This window comes from Anoplophora glabripennis, unplaced genomic scaffold (genome assembly GCF_000390285.2).
Source record: "Anoplophora glabripennis isolate ALB-LARVAE unplaced genomic scaffold, Agla_2.0 scaffold134, whole genome shotgun sequence".
Taxonomy (NCBI): domain Eukaryota; kingdom Metazoa; phylum Arthropoda; class Insecta; order Coleoptera; family Cerambycidae; genus Anoplophora; species Anoplophora glabripennis.
Window position 1 is genome coordinate 11441 of NW_019416384.1, and position 21238 is coordinate 32678.

Consider the following 21238-nt stretch of genomic DNA (forward strand, 5'->3'; position numbering starts at 1 on the left):
GGTCACGTTTTAAGTCACGTGACTTTTGAAATTGGCGAACAGCCCGTAACTTTTTTATTTTTCGACCTAGAAGGGTGCGGTTTGGTTTGCTGGAATCCTCGAACGAAATGCTAGCGGGACGCCAGAGTTAGTTTTTCGATATTTTCAACGGTTAAAAAGATATGGAGGGGCTTTGTTTCTCAATTGGATTTCTAATTTAATTTCTAAAGTTTTTTTTAGCAAAATTGGAATGCCCTCGGAACAATTAAAATATTTTAAAAAAATTATCCAAAAAACTTGCTTAGTTTGCCCTTTTCCCATCAATTATTGCAACATCTGTACCTAATAAATGTAAACATTTTTAACTTACAGTATATTGTGCAAAATTCAATTCTAAAACTTTATTTCCTGTTCTACCGTGAGAGTTGCACGAAATTAAATTTGTCCAGGATGTAGCTAGTACCATGCGAAACATCGCCATTATTTTGAAAATGTTGTCACTGCCGTTCTTGGGGGTGAAAATTCGAAAAATATAGAATTATTCAAATTTCGTGGCTGAAAACGTACATAGGTACTGTATTTTTGAAACCGAGTGAGTTGCGCGAAACTAAATGTGTACAGGACATAGCTAATACAATGCGGAACATCGCCTTAATGATAAAAATGTTGTCACCGCCGTTCTTGGTGCTGAAAATTCAAATTTCGTGGCTGAAAACATACATAGTATAGTAAGTCAAAAACTCGGATATAATTGGTATTTTTTAAAAACAAACATATTTGCAATTTTGAAAATGTTCGGGACCTCACCCAGATCTAGGGATCTACACCTTTATTATGCGAGTTCTACTGAAGGTATTCCAGCAAAAATTAGCTTGCCCCCTCTTACATCCAAGAAGTGGAATATTTCGACAGATCCGCCTTGGTCTAATAAGGTCATGCTGTTTCACAATTGCAATTCCCTTAAAGTAATTATGAATGGACGATGTGGTTTCCCGTAAACCCGTATTTTTTCAAAAATACAATAGCAAACTTCGTTGATGATGTAGAAATGCAAATATTCATACGGTTACGCAAATTGCGTCTCAGATGGTCAAATGTTAAAGTTATTACATTTAGCAACAGGAAAGATAAATGACTTCAGAATTCGCCTTCACTGATAGCCGACGATATTAAACTGTAAAGGCGACATGTTGTCAAATCGAAAAAAAGGTTGACCCTCTTTCTACGAATACAATTGCAATTTGTGTTTTATAACGTATAGATTGAATGTTTTAACAAGTTATAGAAGTCTCGAAACATCCAAGCTATGTCATACTTATTAGGTAGGTACATTACCTGGAATTGTGTAATGTTTTTTATTTTGGTGTAATAAATATTCGCTACTGAAGTAGGTACATATGGAAAGAAATGATTCTTAAAATCGTTGTTCAGCAGCAAAATTGGAAACGTAATTTTTTGCTAACCTACACTTAAAATGTCTCACATGCTTGTGGCAGTATCACACCACCAATCAACCTAATCAATGCCTTTGAAATGCAGTATTTCCAGACTAGTGTAGGATATATAATATGATTATAGAATTTCCTAGAAAGCATTTGTTCACTGAAGCGCGCTGGTGCTTTATTTCCTGTTAGACATTAGTTCCTAAGAACTATATTAATAGGTAGGTAGATATCAGGCGTCCCAAAATTCAAGCAAGATTTGAATTCTGCAATAAAAGTTAATGGAGCTCGCGTTGAAGGCGTTTTTTCTTTGAGTTTTTTTGAGAAATAAATTAATATATCTTTTAAATGGTTAAAAGCGTAACATCATATAAAGACATAGGTCTGAGGGTAAACTGCAAAGTGAAACTGTGACATATTACGTACGTCGGCACAAATATATTTAATCTGAAAAGAGAAATTAATTTTCTCTTAATGTAAATAAAGACTGTTAAGATTGCGTAGGTGTAAATTACGTACAAACAGTTTCGATCAAGCACAACTCGAGATAATAATCAAAGTTGGGAAAACTAATTTAATGATGAGGTCACGAAGGTAACACTAAAAGCATATAATAAACGTACTGGAATTGTGTATAAAACTAAATACTCACGGCTATTTGATTATTAATAATGTCGTTATTTAGCCTGGATATTATAATTTGGTAAAATTGCATGATGTTAAGATGAGAAAACAAGTGTTTCACAATCTAGTAATTCATTGGCATCTGAGAAAACGTAAGATATATAGGCGATTTTAGAAAATGCCATCTAGCGTCCTTATTTCACAACAGAAAGAGCTGAAATTTGATTTGAGCTGGGGGATAAGAAGATATGAACAATCCATGTTCGTCGAAAGAAAATTTCTATGGCCACTAGTTCCAGTTATGCAACATTCAATTGTTTTATCCTATATGTTTTACTGACAAGATCCAATAGCTATGGCGCCCATAAAAAAAAACAATTGAATGTTGCATAACTGAAACTAGTGGCCGTAGAAATTTTGTTTTGTCCTCGTATCTTTTTATCCCCCAGTACCAAATTTCAGCTCTTTCTGTTGTGAAATAAGGACGCTAGATGGCATTGTCTAAAATCGCTATTTTCAGTTTTTTCACAATATTTCAGGAACGGTTTGGTTTATTTTAGTTTCCCAGATGCTAATGGTGAGCCATGAAAAACGGACCACGTTGTATACAGATATTTTAATTAAATAAGAATAAATAAAATAATGTTAATATATGTATACTGTCATTTTGGAATTAAAATAGACGTCTAAATATGTTTAACAATATAATTTCATGGGTGATATAAATGTGGCATAATTTATTTTTAATATAATACACATAAATTATATAATAGAAATCTGGCTATGCAGTCTGCCAATCTTTTAATGACTATAGTTCTGGTTAATATCCAATTCTGTAAAATTATCCACTAACAAAAAAAACGAGTCTTCTATATACACAAACATATTTTAAATCTTTTTACGACTGCTATTTTTAAATGGCTCGTAAAAGTAGTTTTAAATTGATAATTATCACCACTTGCAATTGACTTTTTGTTTAATTGTCTTTTCGAAAGATCCATTACGACACTTATAAAAATATTGTCTAATTAAGGTGACAATCTAATTTTTTAATTGGTAGTATAAAACGACGTTTATGACTTACGGCTAAAGCGGCAGTTTTTTATTGTTTTCCTCTTCATATCAATATGTTAAAGCTATTTTCAACTCGAAATTTGAACATCGAACAAAATTTACAAAACGGACCTAATTAATTATGGTCGAAATTAGTAGTTTTAGAAACCAGTTTTCAGTGAAATCAGATTAACCTACAATTTTGTAATAATAAATATAATTATGGTAAACAAAAAGGAAGGTGCGCCTCCTCACTCTGCATTGAAACCTTGTCCATATTTTAAATTTACTACGCAAGCGGGAAAGTCAAAATTCCATTAATTTTAAGATTTCAAGTGATTCACTGTGCAATAATTAAGAAGGTGGATATTTTATACAAAAAAAAACATAGACGAATTATACGTTACAGGTATTTACCGCTAATAGTGTCGGATGTGTCTTGCGTAACACCCCATACCTGTATTTGTGGGTTAAAAAAAAACAACCGCTAAAAATACAATTTTGAAATCGATTCAAATGTTAAATGTCATGACGAAGATGATCACTTGGTGAAGGTGAATAATGCAGTTTTTCCAGTTTTTTTTTTCTGTTTGGTTGCTCACATTTAGTCCCAGTCCATTAATAAAGAATAATAATTATGCTGTTAATGGGTAGGTACATTAAAAATATTCCGAATAAAGTGTTTTTAAATAAAACTTGAGCTTTTTAAGAGCAATATTCTCTCGAAAATTCCACATTTCCAGTTTCCGCGCCAGCGACTTTCTTTTGATGAACATATTTATTAAAGAAACTCTTGGAAATTTTTTCTGCTTAGACTTTGGAAATGACTAACGTACAGGGTCTGTTCAGAAAATAAACGAACTTCGCTTCTCACTACAGGGATCTCGAAAACGGTAAGAAATACGAAGTAGGTTAAATGGAGGCAAAGTTTCGTAAGCAGGGGACCAACATTATGCCTCAAAAAAATCAAGGCTAACATGATTAGTTTTCGAAATATTTGAAAAAAAAACGAAACTTTGGAAATCCGTTTTTGTTTCATTTCAGCCTTGTTTGAGGTGGTATTGAAAAAAGAAAAACACTTTCTCTGGCAACTTTTTGCCCTCTATCGAATGGCATAATCAATTTTTATATGTAACGTTTCGTCTCCCCAAGACCATCATCAACTTCATTTTTTTAAATACGACTCTGGAAATTTTATTACATTTTTTGCAAGCCTTCATGAGCCTCAATACTGTCCTGCCTCAGTTCCAACCAAATTCAGACGTTTTGTCTCGAAAAATTCATCTTCAGTGTATTCGTTCCAAATTTATCTAAATTTTTTACTTGGATTTCTTTGTTTATTGAATTATCGTACACTCAAAGTGTCGAAATCCACCTAGTTAATAAAACAAGGCTGAAATGAAACAAAAACGGATTTTTTTCAATTATTTCGCAAACTAATCAAGTTAGCCTTCATTTTTTAGAGGCATAATATTAATAAAAATGAAAAATATCCTGCCTTCGTTCTCATCGAATTCCTCGTCGTCCTGGTAGTCCTCATACGCCGATACCCTCTCCGACTCGACGCTCTGCAGCGTCTCCTTCTCCCCGTGCGTTCCATTGATCACCTCCTGTATGTTGTTCGTGGGTTTTCTTCTGCTCCTCGGCAGTATCTCCCAGAGACTGGGCGGCTTAGACGAGCGGTTGTCCCCGAAAAGCCTCTTCTCCAAATAATTCTGTAAGATCTGCGTCGTGATCTGATTCTGTCTTTGTATTTCGCGCAAGTCCAAGTGGAAACCTGAAAGCATCACAATTGTCAGTGTTGTGGCAAAGGAAACATATTTCTATGGTTCGTTAATTACCATAAATATTACAATTATACTTAAAAGAGACATTATATGGGCATGCAATGTTAATAGTTTTGTTAAAGGAAAATAATGAGCAGGTAGAACGATTCGTTAAATTTAAACACAACACTGATAATTTTAATGCGATCTGTTTCAGCCACTTTCACAAAAAATTGCACGGTTTGCTTAGGAGTAGCATTGTCATTAGTTTCAGCAGCGGACCGCTCAAGGGCGTGTCGAAAGTTCGTGAAACCGCGCAAAAAATGTAGCGTTTAACAAATAAAGACTATTCATTAAGTTTTTCTCTTTGTAGTGATCGATATTTTTTAACTTATGGTCGAACATTTTCTTAAAATGAACGCACTTAAAGTTACTTTGTAAAGTGAGCAAAATTTATGTGACAATTTACAAAAAAATTTTTAAGGTAAAGGTTCCAAAACGGAAGAGGTTTCATTCTTTTACTACTCCGTATCTGGGAAAAACACATATACAATTGCTATGAGAATTACATCATATTTTTCCAGTCAAAAATTCTTGAACTTTCATTTTATAACTGCATGAAAAAAGTGGGCGCAGGTCGCTCAAGATGTTTATAATACACATTATTATGCAAGTATTCATGGCTTCTAAAATCGATAATTTCTGTTTCATAATAATAAAGAATACATTAAATTTACATTCTTCTATAAACAAATTCTGGTAATAAAATAGAAAAATTGAAAATTTCAACTCATTTAGCCTTCATGTGGACTAATATTTCGACGTCTTTGGATATTTAGAAAGTTCGGTCAGTAAACTTAGATAATTTTTAAGATCATCATTTTATTAATCAAAGCCATCAAAAATTCAAGGAAAAAAACACAGAAAGAGCCTGCATTGCACATTATTACAACGTGTGCGATGTGTTTCGAATCAGATTAGTAAAGCATGGATTCCTTGGCAGCTGACATTTTCATATGAAGCGCAATGCTGAGTCTCCTAACTTCTTAATTAATCCAACTAACTAGCTTAATATACATCACGATTTATCCATTATTTAGTAAATATCAAATTAGTTGCAAACGCAAGAATGAAATACCTAATGCAATTGTTTAATAAACTGTTACAGTCACGATGCAACACTCTAAGAAGAATTACGAAATTTCGATACTCCGGTTTATTAAAATGTTTTACAATGCAATTGTCGACCCCGTAATATACAAGTGAAAATAATTACAAATAACAGAAATTGTTGAATTTTCTGTGTCTTGCAAATGCTCCTTACAGAGCTTCTAAATTTACATTTACCACCCTGTCATATCACAACGTGTGTAAAGTCAACTTAGTAGCAGAAAGATGTGTTGNTACAAGAAAAAGTCAAGAGGCCATTTTTATGTAGAATTGTATGATTTACAACTTTTATGAGAAACTTTTTTTTATAGCCCTTACCCTTTTTCAGTTATGTTGAAAAACCCCTTTGTTTTATCTTTTTTCGCCCTTGGCCGGGGGTTGAACAAAAAATTACTGTCACTTATTGTTATAATATACCTCAAACTAACTCATATCAAAAATTCAGGCAAGTTGACAAAAATTCCGATTTAAAGACTTATTTAATTGGACTAATAAGTTGTATATAAACTAATAAGTAGAATTAGCTTGTGATGCACGCTTCACAAGAAGAAAAATTGTTGTTCAGTATTTCATATCCATATTGACTTGGTTGGTAGTACTCTTCTTGATATCTATGCAGAGTTTCAAGTCAATATATTCACTTGCTGCAGAGCTAGTCGTGTTTTTGTAAACATACGAAAGTGCGTTTATCGATTTTTACTATGTCCGATTTTGTTGAGCAAAGAATTTGCATAAAATTTCGTTTGAGGAATATTCTGCCGTGGAAACGTTACAGAAGGTGTACTAAACTAAACAGGAATTTTTAAAAAATATCAATTTTTTGTCAAAACTTATTATTTTATTCAAAATAGCTCCCTTCTGACTCAATACATCGATTTCGATGGCTTCTGCTACCACAAAACGCCTTCCTTTTAATGATTTTTCGTTGATAAGACTGTTCTGTAATTAATAAACTCCATAGTTCTTACATAACGTCGAATATAATATAATGACATTTTGCAAGTAAAAGGAAACCGTATTTGTACGTGCAAAATTGTGGTTTTAATCGAAAATGTAGTAGATTGTAAGAACGTGACAGAATATAAGATTTAATGTATACCTACTTATGTTGATACTGATGTTAGTTATTCAGGATTTGTTTTTCAGCTCAAGTTTATCAACAAACAATTTAAGCTTTGAAATAATATTAAGCATAAGGAAAGTACATACACTAATGCAAAAAAATAAAGAGTCAAAAGAATTTCCGAAATTTTTCCGTGATTTTTGACAGACTGTATTTAAGTGAAAAATGGTCGTATCGGGAATAAAAAAAAGCACGTTGAAGCTCTAAGATTCTAGTTTTTAAATCTTTCGGTCGAAGTTTTTTAGGAGCTATGGTTATTATGTAATTCTAAGAAATAGCGCAACAAAAAAAATTTTGCAAATTTTTTTTTCCGAGTACACGGAAAAACGTTTTTTCTCAGCTAAGCCTAAGCTTTCAGCTTCAATTTCCTTTTTTTAAATTTCGATACGACCATTTTTCATGGAAATATCGGACTTTTAATGGAAAAGGATCCTTTTGTCTTCAATCATCGATATCTCGGCGAAAAATGGTCGTACAGAAGAACCCTGTGAAGTTTCATCTCGATCTAGAAAACCGTTTCTATGTTTCAAACAGTCAAACTTTTGTTAAAAATTAAAGGATCACGTTTTTTGAGTTTAAACACATAATCATAATTAAAATGGAAAAAATATTTTTTGAGGTTTTCTCACATTTTTACGGCAAATGAATGATGAAAAAAAAAATTCGAAAAATTTTCGAATTTTTGTTTTTTTTTATTTTTTTTGGAAACCTTCCGGAGATTGAAGAAAACAAAATCCAATTGTTTCCAGCACGATTCGACTTTTCCGTCCTATGCTTCTGTTCATCAAGTTTTAATTAAAATAAAATTAAAGTTGATGACCCAAACCAGATTTCGACCCCGATTCATACCGTTTTTTGAGACAAATTTCTAATTAATTTTTGTGCAGTCTGTAATCTCTGAAAAAAAAATTAAAAAAAGTTTTTTTCATCATTTTAAACGTTATTTGCGGTAAAAATGTGAGAAAACCTCAATAAATTATTTTTATCCATTTTGATCATGATTATGAAGTGTTTAGCTCAAAAAACGTGACTCTAATTTTTAGTGAGTAAAATTTATTTGACAATTTACAAACATTTTTGCAAATTGCCTCAAAATCATCACATCAATGATGTGATACACATTTTTTTAAGGTAAAGGTTCCAAAACGGAAGAGGTTTCTTTCTTGTATCACCCCGTATCTGGGAAAAACACATATACAATTGCTATGAGAATTACATCATATTTTTCCAGTCAAAAATTCTTGAACTTTCATTTTATAACTGCATGAAAAAAGTGGGCGCAGGTCGCTCAAGATGTTTATAATACACATTATTATGCAAGTATTCATGGCTTCTAAAATCGATAATTTCTGTTTCATAATAATAAAAAATACATTAAATTTACATTCTTCTATAAACAAATTCTGGTAATAAAATAGAAAAATTGAAAATTTCAACTCATTTAGCCTTCATGTGGACTAATATTTCGACGTCTTTGGATATTTAGAAAGTTCGGTCAGTAAACTTAGATAATTTTTAAGATCATCATTTTATTAATCAAAGCCATCAAAAATTCAAGGAAAAAAACACAGAAAGAGCCTGCATTGCACATTATTACAACGTTTGCGATGTGTTTCGAATCAGATTAGTAAAGCATGGATTCCTTGGCAGCTGACATTTTCATATGAAGCGCAATGCTGAGTCTCCTAACTTCTTAATTAATCCAACTAACTAGCTTAATATACATCACGATTTATCCATTATTTAGTAAATATCAAATTAGTTGCAAACGCAAGAATGAAATACCTAATGCAATTGTTTAATAAACTGTTACAGTCACGATACAACACTCTAAGAAGAATTACGAAATTTCGATACACCGGTTTATTAAAATGTTTTACAATGCAATTGTCGATCCCGTAATATACAAGTGAAAGTAATTACAAATAACAGAAATTGTTGAATTTTCTGTGTCTTGCAAATGCTCCTTACAGAGCTTCTAAATTTACATTTACCACCCTGTCACATCACAACGTGTGTAAAGTCAACTTAGTAGCAGAAAGATGTGTTGAGGAAACTTGATATTGCAAGGAAAATATTGCTGTTCCTTACAAGAAAAGACTTGTAACTTGTGTAAATTATTCACAAACTTCGGCAGATGCGTTCCGAAAATGATGGCAACAATGCTACAAGGGTTGTTATTAACGGAAAGGAACTTAAATGTGATAAAACAAAACAAAAAAAACGAAATGTCTATTACTACTATAAATAAATGTAAATATTAATGTTAATAAGTAAATAAATTAAATTTGATTTATTATAGGTTTATTATTATTCATATGTGTGCGTCCGATTTTAGGGTGATTGTGGATAAAAATGATATTTATGTAATTTATATCATGGTATACAAACAAAAAGTGATGTTTTTTAACACCACGAAATAACAGAAACCATAACTATAGAATGTTCGATTAAAAATCTACATACCTTCCGAAAGAAGAGGCTGTAAATATTCCCCGGTGTTCTGCGTCACTACGTTGCAAAACAAAACCGAGGCCGTAAAAACCAGCAAGTTGCGGCACATTTCGAATGGATCTGACCTGTCCTCCAGACCTATTGCCAGAATTGGTCCGAACCTGCGGATGTCGCCAGGAACGCTTTGTTCAACTGGTTTCGAAAGAAATTAAAAAATATACCAAACCGACACGAAATAAAAATATATCTTTATGCCCATTATTCTACGCAAGAACCCGTTTGGGTATTTTTATCCCAATAAGATGTTGGTCTTTCAAGGCCGCCGCTGTACGGCTGTGGAAATGTGCGATTCTTAAAAGCGATTTAATTTTCAATGTCATCATTAAAAATTAATTACGACGTTCTCAAGAAGCGAAGCTGTTATTATTGTCTAAAGTTCGAAGCGGTAATATTGCATCTTGACTGGGAGATTTGCTTGAGGTGATATGAAGCTAACGCTGCATATTTTGCCGTTGCTTCATATGCTCTGATAATATTTGCAAGGAGTAATTGTCTGTAACATTTTGCCGAAGATAAATGGCCTAGAATTATTAGAACATTAGTATAGGATTATTACTGCTTACGCAATTCGTATGAAACTGAAATATACTGGCTATTATTATCATAACCAAAAGGAACTACAGGCAAGAAGAGGGGTTCTAGTTATCGAAAAAAGTTGTTTTACATCAAAGAAAATCGTCTATTTCCACAAAAACTAGCCAGCAGGACTCCTTCAATGAGTCCCTAATAAAAACATTTGACTCTAGCAGCTATTTTATCAAGTCGACTTAACTACTGTTTACTAATTCTTTACCATAGAATGGAACTGAAATAACTTATCCTATTAAGGAAAACCGTTACTAATTACACTACGAATATTACTAGATTACAACTTCGATCACAGTCATGCGTTTTCAAGGCATTTACACGTGAGTAAGGCTACGTAATTTAATTACGTTACTGTAAAACGCAAAAAAAATATTATAAACAAATACCAAAGCGTTGCGTAACACGAAACTCGTAAGTTGAGTAATGTCAGGTGCCTATACGTTGATAATTGATAATAAATCAACAAATGTTATGATTATGCAAATGTTCGAACGGCGGTTTCTTAGAATCGTCTTCGAATTGTGAGTAGATGCAGAACTAATGTCAATGTTAACATTAATTATGTCAGAAAAGGTAGTTAAAATAGCCATCTTTCTTAACGGTAACATGAGCTGTTATTAATTAACATATGCAGCGAGATATTTGGAGTGCTGTTGTCTTCCGTTCAAAAGCAGTAAGCTTGTTATATTTTCTATATCTATATTTTTCTAGATTTATAGTAGCCTTCAACATCGAATACTTCATCACATAGATGATATTACATATTTTTTCTCCAAATTTAAAAAATACGATAGCATGACTTCCTCATTTATTGTCATTACTCTCCGTTTTTCCCTCCATTCGTTAAATTTTTTGTAATGTTCCCTGGATTTTGCTGGCAATAAATGGAAAATTGCTTCTTGAGCTTCTTCAAAAATAGTCACAGGAACACAATTACTTTATTACATTTTTACCAAATTCAGATAGAACTGCTTATTAAATAATTGATAATAAACAACGTACTATAGCAACGAGTAGGTATATCAAAACCTACCACGTTTCATTGAGTAAGTACTAGTAAGAAATATCAAGTCGTGTGAATATTTTTTTTTATTAAATTTCAATAATTCTGACTCCACAAATATGATTGTGAAGTGATTATGGATAAAACGTTGTATTGTATTACTATTTTCCGTTTTTTTTCATTTATCTCACAAAGTTTTAAAGCAATTTGAATTCTGAAAAAAACAGGTAAAAGCTGATAAAATTCTGCTGGTCTCAATAATTTTGGCATTTCGGTTTTTAGTAACACATCCACTACGATTGCAAAAAAGAATTTATTGCCGCTGGCAGCCTTGAAACTTTACGGTGTGGAAGATTTTAGAATGACTAAGTAAGTCGTCGACACCAGTTAGCTGGAAATCTATTAAAAATTGCATTCACCTAAATGTACCGAATTGTAAAAATTGTTATTTTTAAATGAACAGTATTTGGACTACCATTTTTATTTGATACTAGGTATTATCATGTCCAGAGAAGTGACAGTTATTAGGTAAAGTTAAAAAATATCTATTTCCTTAGCGGTTTGTGCTACAAAAACTTCATAAATGATTACAAGCTGGTACTATCAACTAAAAATTAATGATTTGTTTACAATGAATAATGACAAACCGTTACTTTAATGTAATTTTGATCATATTGTTTTAATAAAAATAATTTTTAATTTCACTGAAATTTTATTACCAACGTGAAATAAATAAACTTACTGTTAGGTACTGTACTACCAAACAAAATTTCTGGTCATATGGCTTGTAATCATTGGCCTCTTACAAAATTGCATCGTAGGTATCCAATTTAGGTGAGGGGACATATGTTTAAAATATGCTTAATTGGACAACTTTCCATATCGGGTTTAATTAAAGTCGTCTTCTTGTAATCGGCATTTGATAATGCACATTAAGAAACATAATTAGGCATTCTAGTTGATCTTACAACGTGCGTTTCTATTACAAATAAATGCTAATAGAGTAATCTTGTCAAGTTCTAGATATTGCTAAAAATGGTGATTTTTCTAAAAACATGTTCACTTGCGTCGGTGTATTGTCGTGGGAGTTTAGGATGATTGAGCTTTAAATTATTTGACAATAACTCGCATTAATATACAGGTTGTTCATTTTTTAAACTTACTAACATTTAATAGAACACTTGATTTCACCAAATTTTTCGTAGATATTTTAATAGTGAATTTTCTGTAGAAACTCTGATAACCATTTAAGAAAGAGAAATAACAGGGACATGTAAAAGCAATTTATCAGCATAAGTTCGTTTCCATTTATTTATTTATAGTTCAGCTGGCAACTTATATAATCTCCAGACAATAGAATCCGGCAACGAATTAATCAAAACAATGAAAAAAAAAGACATGGGTTTGTCACTAAAGCGTATCACGACGAATGACATCATAAATGTAACAGGGTATACTTCACGGGCCTTCTTTGTATGCCTACAAAGTCATTCCAACACCTACGCATGGGATCGCGGGCTACAGTCACGCTCTGTATTTACAAAGAATGGCGCAAAGTAAAAAAAATGTCACTAAATGTGCTAACAACGCCTTGTCCCGGGGCAGCGGCTAACCTTGAGCAGATTCAATCTTTATTAAATAATTTAGATTAATTTGCTGATATGAATTCGACATGGAATGACTAATACGTTAATAATATCGATCAGTTTGTGTCAAATTTGTTGACTGTGTGATGCAGGTTCGATAATTATTGTTTTCATTCAGCGGTTTGCTGACCGCGGGCGGAACTGGATATTTTTTACGGGATAGTTTTTGTCGCATCATGAGGTTTGCGATACTTCGGCCCACATTTTTCACACAATTATGCGCTACATATTGTTCCAATTCTATGTTTCTGTGAGCAGTAAATATGAATGAATTTTGTTGTTGTTTAAGTTTTATTTTATAATTAAGATGTGGATAAGTGTCAAGAATTTATTTTCTTATTAACTGCATTTCATTTTAATTTGTTGTCCTGGACTGGGCAAGATTGTTTACAACTTTTTATCCGCATAATTATATTTAATTACTTCTGCTTATAAAAAAATACCATATTGTCCCAGTCGTAGGTTTAATTAATTTGGCATTCGTTGGTTAAAATTAATTTAATTAAATAACATTGTCAAAAACATTCGTACTATTTTTAGTGGAGTCAAGATAGATTTTGACTTCGCGAAAATTACTGGAAGAGGGAACTTTTTATTTTTCGCTTTGTAAAGTTGTCAGAAACAACATATAAAAAGTTACCAACTGTAGAGTGTACGCTAAATTACTTATTTAACAAATTAGTTGCAAAATTACAGTTTTTGCAAAATATATAAGATGGTACAATTTATTTTTCTTAAAAAATTGAAATAGTTGAAAAAACAAAAAATTACAAAAAATTAAAATATTTCATGAAAAATCCGTGAAATTTATTGTTAAAGTTTAATAATGTACAAAAAATTTTTTTTTTCTTTAATAAGCCATCAAAGAATTAAGTTAAGACCTTAAAAAAGTAAATCCACCGAAAAATATTTTTTTTATTTATAGTAATAAGTGGAAAATTGTTATAACAGCAAAAAAATAACATTTTTTGATGAATTGATTTAATATTCATTTTTAAAACGTATATTCTGTATCTGAAATTGTGAATATAAGTTCTCTTATTGATGCAGACACATATATGAGTCTAATATATACAGGGTGTTCAAAAAATTTGGAACCCCCCTCTATCTCAGAAAATACTGCTCAAACAAAAAAATGATTAGGACAAAAGTTGCATTTAAGAAAAGCAGGGTTATTTTTGAAGAAGAGTAAGAACTCGAGATTTAAAAATTAATTATTTTGTAATAATAATAAATTTGTTTTTTAAAAAATAAAACATGTTTTCAATAAAACCTCTTTAGCCATTTATAATTTTCATTTTTCGAACCTCTCTATTACAAATATGAGCGAGTTTGAGTTAAAATCGATAATTGTTAAATAAATTGTTTAAAATAGTCGGCCATATTGGATCAGCCATTTTGAATTTTCATTTTCCGGCTTCATATTCTTGTTCAACGACATCGAAAACCCCTGTTTTGTCAATTTGAATGAATTCGATTTAAAATTCATTGAATTATTTTAAATGTTCTTAAAAAAACTATTTATTATTGTTTAAACAATTAAAAAACGATTAGCGTACAAAAATAAGTTTATAACTTTTTTCTAATACTTATCTCCAAGTAATTTCAAAAGGTTTTAGGAAAATCCATGCTTCCCATAATTATTTCGAAATAATGCGTAATTTTAAGCTATCTTGACTCCACTATTTCACATGCATAAGTCATTCTATTGTAAATTTTTTAATCATCTGGTTATAAAGAGATTTAATTTTTTAAAAGATCCATAATGAATTTCTTTAGGTGGTAAATACGAATTTCAATGGTATTTTTTAATCCGCCATAATGGGTCCGCCATTTTGGTTGTAATTTCCGAATAAAAACATCCAAAAATATCCAGTAAACTATTTACGTCACCTGTATAACGTTGGATGCCTCTTCATTTGCTATACTTACCCGTAGTACATGGGAAAGAAAGAACAAAACTCCAAATCGTTTCCCTTAAACAAAACACACGCAAAATGTATCGTTCCATAATGTCTACAGAAACAATAGATACTTCAGGGGCGATGGTCAATTGTATACGCAGTATCTAAGTCGTGTTAATTAATTGATCCTTGCGTAATAGGCAGTAAACTACCTGCATACCTATCCAGCGGCTTAATTAGCTATGTAAACGGTAAAATTGTTTCCTATTCATATTCAACACATAGCAGTTCCATTTTTTGTTAAAACGTGATCCAGAAACACGTGTACGATTTATAAACATTTAATCGTTGCATTGATATAAGTAATAAAAGAGAAAACGAATTATTATTACGTATTATAACTAGTATGTTTACTTCCTTTTTTGTAGTGCCTTCAAATTTATCAATTCTAGCTAACAATATGCAGTGACAGTGTCGATTATCAAATTTTCTCAAAAAAGACTGCACAAGTTCGAAAACGTATAAAATCTATACAACTTCTGTGATTACTTAATAGGTATCTGTTATGTTCGAAACCTGAACAATTTTTAACTAATTTATGGAAACACGACGGCTTTGCTTTAATCTTGAAGGTTTATTTCTTCGAAGGTATTTCATTTATCTGTTATAAGTAGTACTAGTTTATACCATATTCGAAAACTGGCAGACTTGTACAAATAAAAGTAATTGATTGCAATTAAGGAAAGACTCTTGTATGTCGGTAAAAATACTGTGGCAATGCCATAAAACTACTTTTATCCACACATATGAAATATCTAAAGTGATACTTTATCCACTAGTAGAATTAAAGAACACTTTTTCGTAAAATGTTCCCTGGATTTCGCTGGCAATAAATGGAAAATCGCTTATTGAGCTTCTTCAAAAACAGCCACAGGAACACAATTTGAATTTTTTTCCCGTTGGGTTTCTTAAAAGATGGTTAACGATAATAATTTCTGACTTTCACGTCTTGAAACTAGAAACTTGAAGCTTCAATTTACTTCTCTTTTATTGCTGTTCGCTGAAAATCACCTAAAAATTTAAGTTTTTTTTATCCTTTAATTTTTGTGACTAGTGTATATCGAACAACTTTGACTGGCATAAGCTGAATTAGAAGAAAATTGTGTGTGATAAAGTAAATGTTGTTGAGTAAAAGTATATTTTTTTACACCAAGCTTCCAAACTCGTATAACTTAATTATTATGCTCCTACATTTTGGTCGGTATGCAGGTTAAGAATGCAATTTGATTTGATGGAGCATATGTGAGGCAAGAATGTGCTACTAAAACGCTATTTCCAGTTCCTTTCTAATACAAAAAAATTCTTTCGTTACAACTTCTCGAATGGTAACTATCGGAAATTAAAAATATTCCGGTCAATCCAAACGGGGCGTGTTTTCGTATTCAACTTCTTTAAGCATTAATTTGTAACATTATTCGATAAATTATATAATTTTATTATCTAATATTATAAAGAGATAATCCATCTGATGTCATCTTCTTGCAATAACATTGTTTTGTCCTGACAAGAAGTATGTTCTAACTTGATTCGCATACGTACTTTTTCATATCATACAAAAATTTTAAAACGAAAACAAAAATTCACTGAACCCTCATGAAACACTGAATTAATCAACTTTATAAGGCTTTATTATACTTACATTGGACAAAGGCGCCTTACAATCTAAAATATGCGATGGTAACGTTTTTTTCCAAAAAAAAAACTAAACATTTTAGAAAACAATGTTTTAGACAAAAGTTGTAGAACTTTTGAGAAAAATTTTGAGCTCAGCCCGATAAATGCATTAGAACGACTAAAAATTGCATTTTTTTAAAACTTCTATATCTTTATCTAAGCATGTGTAGCGACTTTTTGAAAAAAAAAGGTTTTTCCCGGCTCCAGTTGGTCATACACTGAAAAAAGGATTTATTTGGACTAAATAAATATCGTTTGCCATGAACTAATCCTAGTTTTGNTATCCACACATATGAAATATCTAAAGTGATACTTTATCCACTAGTAGAATTAAAGAACACTTTTTCGTAAAATGTTCCCTGGATTTCGCTGGCAATAAATGGAAAATCGCTTATTGAGCTTCTTCAAAAACAGCCACAGGAACACAATTTGAATTTTTTTCCCGTTGGGTTTCTTAAAAGATGGTTAACGATAATAATTTCTGACTTTCACGTCTTGAAACTAGAAACTTGAAGCTTCAATTTACTTCTCTTTTATTGCTGTTCGCTGAAAATCACCTAAAAATTTAAGTTTTTTTTATCCTTTAATTTTTGTGACTAGTGTATATCGAACAACTTTGACTGGCATAAGCTGAATTAGAAGAAAATTGTGTGTGATAAAGTAAATGTTGTTGAGTAAAAGTATATTTTTTTACACCAAGCTTCCAAACTCGTATAACTTAATTATTATGCTCCTACATTTTGGTCGGTATGCAGGTTAAGAATGCAATTTGATTTGATGGAGCATATGTGAGGCAAGAATGTGCTACTAAAACGCTATTTCCAGTTCCTTTCTAATACAAAAAAATTCTTTCGTTACAACTTCTCGAATGGTAACTATCGGAAATTAAAAATATTCCGGTCAATCCAAACGGGGCGTGTTTTCGTATTCAACTTCTTTAAGCATTAATTTGTAACATTATTCGATAAATTATATAATTTTATTATCTAATATTATAAAGAGATAATCCATCTGATGTCATCTTCTTGCAATAACATTGTTTTGTCCTGACAAGAAGTATGTTCTAACTTGATTCGCATACGTACTTTTTCATATCATACAAAAATTTTAAAACGAAAACAAAAATTCACTGAACCCTCATGAAACACTGAATTAATCAACTTTATAAGGCTTTATTATACTTACATTGGACAAAGGCGCCTTACAATCTAAAATATGCGATGGTAACGTTTTTTTCCAAAAAAAAAACTAAACATTTTAGAAAACAATGTTTTAGACAAAAGTTGTAGAACTTTTGAGAAAAATTTTGAGCTCAGCCCGATAAATGCATTAGAACGACTAAAAATTGCATTTTTTTAAAACTTCTATATCTTTATCTAAGCATGTGTAGCGACTTTTTGAAAAAAAAAGGTTTTTCCCGGCTCCAGTTGGTCATAGGACACCTTTTTTTTTTTAAATTCGTTAAAAAATGTCAGCTTTCAAATGGCAAGCAATAATGCCATTCCGATTAAGAAAGTCCCAAAAAAAGATGTCGATCAATTTTTCCCATATTTCCAATTATTTTGCAATACGCGCATAATTTGCACAGGAAAGTACACCCCCTTAGAGAGAAAGTCCAAGATGGGTCACGTAAGTGCATTACTGTATGATTTATTGAAACTTAAAAAAAAATGTATTTTTTTCGAAAAACTCAATTTTAGCAAAAACTATCAAATATTTTGCAATTATACAAAAATGCACTTACTACACTTGCCAAGAACTACACATTCTGAAAGTTTCATAAAAAACTATTTATTCGTTTTAAAGATATAGAAGTTTAAAAAAAAAATGCGATTTTCTGCCGTTTTGTTGCAATAACTAATACATTTTTATTATAAAAAGTTCTACAATTTTTGTCTTAAACTAAAAGTCTAATCTAAAACTAAAGTCCTAATGTTTAGTTTTTTTTTATGAATAAAACTGCTTTTTGCGAAATTTGGACGCCATTTTGAAAATGAAGCCCTAACATTGAGCTGGCGTAAAGCAGTTTTTTCAATTTTACGGAATTTTTCCTAATTTGTACGTGTACCATTATTTAATGAACTAAATTTTGGCGCGTGGAAATCTAATTTGATTGGACTAAAAGAAGAAAATTCCAAAGCATTTGCGATAATCGAGATTTTCCGAGAATTCCTCACCACATTTATGTATATATTACCCAATTAAGAACATTCATTCTTCCGACTCCATATTGCCGTTTGCCTTGTATTGATTCCTGACAGATTTATTGATGATGCACCTCTTTATAAACATTCCAAGTATAGATAGAACTAGCACGCCGTGATCTAATACGTGTTCGTTTAATTTCTACGTAAATTGCAGTGGTGTCGTATTGTTATGAATGTACGCATTCAAAAAAATAGTCGAGTTAGAATTAGTTTTCTAAACTCCCCTTTAATCCTTTTTTACGCTGCTAGGACTTACCCTGGTAAGTTGTATCATTACACTGTCAGTGTTGCCAATTAATTTAATAAAACAGATTGTTTTTGGATGATGTAGCGACGTGTTATTTTAAAGTCAAGGCTAACACGATCCGTTGTTCGAGATCACATCAGCTTGCCTAGCGGCGGGGTATGAGAATCACTAAAAAGAGGTAAAAAAACAATTTTTACGATGGAATTTGGAAAAACAGACTTATGATTCGTGTTTTTAAAAGTCAAGTCATATGACCCCAATTATATCTATCAATCTAATCGAAAAGTGAAATATACAAACAAAACAAGCACATCTTATCTGTGGTTAAGTGTTTTAATGCTCTGTGGTCATATGGCACTAACATCGCAATCTCATACTCAACGTTATGGAAAACAATTTCTATAAAATCGTTGGAAACAAATAAATTTAACTATACACTCAACTTCAGTAAAAACTCGTGCTACCGCAGTGACCAAACTGGGTCAAAATGTCAAGTGGCGAAAAGAGTATTTTAAGATACATCTTAAAAAAAACCGAATTGAATTAGACCATAAATATCTTTCTTACAACTTTAAACATATATCGCATTATACATATTTATTATAACCATATCCGGAGGCCGTCAACTCGTTTAACTTAACACCCTGTACGAATAATAAGAGCATCACGAAGATACCAGCTCGCCTTCACATTAGTTTCACCTGATTGCATTCCGCAGTGTTTCTGTATTATGCCTCGTGGTAATTCTACCGGTCAAGTCGTTCTATACGAGCCTGTAACTTTGTTACTGAATTATTGCCTAGTCAAGGTCTCATTGGTAAGATGTGTTCTTAAATCTTGCTTCTTGGTCGATGTAAAGCTGAACCATGTGTGATAATTGAATGTATAGATTGTACATATTATTACCTTCACGAAATAAATTTCTTGAACGTCTTTTCTGATAGCTTTTCAATATTGCATACACCTTTTCCTTCGAAACTTTGTCTCAAGAAGATTTCCCAATTTTTAAAAGAGAAACGTTTTGGAGAAGTCAACAGAATTAAATCCATGGAGTAAGTTCGCTGAATTTGTTGCAATGTAATCGTTAAGTAAATAAGTAAATTACGTTTGCACGATATCTAGATATGTGAAAATGCAGGGATTTACATTGTACAAGGGATAATTTAAGAATCGTTTAGATTCGAATAAATATAAAGAAAATATACCTGCGTATCCTAAAATCCATACAGTATTCTAACAAAAAAGTTAATATTCGAGGCAAAGAAGCATTATGTCTGTCACACCACTTCAGTGAGAACTTTTGTCACTACGGTGATCAAAGTGTGTAAGGTGATGCAACAGTGAAGTAATCAATTCATTTACACAACTTTCGTCTGTTTCCGTCCGCTATTTTGTAAACTAAACACTAATTATATGTAATTATTATTATAATAAACGACAATTCTGTTTGTTAAGTCATTATGTCTACTTATATGCAGTCTATAAGTAGAACTTAATTAAATTTGACAACCAACAGGTGACAATTCGACTACTTTCAAAACAATTCACAGAATCAAGTGGTTAATTACATAAATCAATATCCAGTTATAGCTGTAGTTCTATATAATTTATACGAAAACATGTCCACGAGGTAGACATAAAACCAAATGAATTTTATCTGCTCACTATAGTAAATAGACTATTAATACATTGTTTTTAAGGAGATAAGTGCATTTTACCGTAGAAGTGGAAGTTGCTATGGACAAGGGAGGTAAGTGAGGTAACTTACCTCTCTAGGGAAAAAAGCGATTTCGAGTTATAAATGCATATTTTATGAACAAGCAAATAGAAATATTTGATGAACATTACATTTTATTAATTATTATGAATGAATATTTATAGTAATTGTGCAGTTATTACATTTAGTAGCATTTATAAAATCTGGATAATTGTTCCCCTCGCGTTTACCAATTATCACATTTTTCTCAAAATGATTTGACCGCTCCATTTCAGTCACCGAAGGCTCAATATTATCTGACTGAACCATTAAAACAGCATGATGGCTATTTCATTTTTGTTACTTAAACTGTCAGCAACATAACTTTCCGCAATTGTTGCTGATTTCCAGCCATCATGTCTCTTGATTGCTAATACATTAACACCTGTATTATCCAGTAACGTTGCCGATGTTCTTCGGAATGAATGGCCTGTATATGTTTCAGGATGTTCTAGTTTCAAAAACTGTGCAATCTTATTAGG

General features: G+C 31.6%; 1 protein-coding gene across 1 annotated transcript in view; it reads right to left on the minus strand.

The window, feature by feature from the left end:
• LOC108903773 overlaps positions 1-21238 on the minus strand; it is a 56439-nt gene that overhangs the window by 5128 nt on the left and 30073 nt on the right. Inside the window, exon 2 of the mRNA XM_023454381.1 lies at positions 4597-4875. Coding sequence (XP_023310149.1) covers positions 4597-4875 — 279 coding nt within the window. The remainder of the gene's footprint in view (positions 1-4596; positions 4876-21238) is intronic.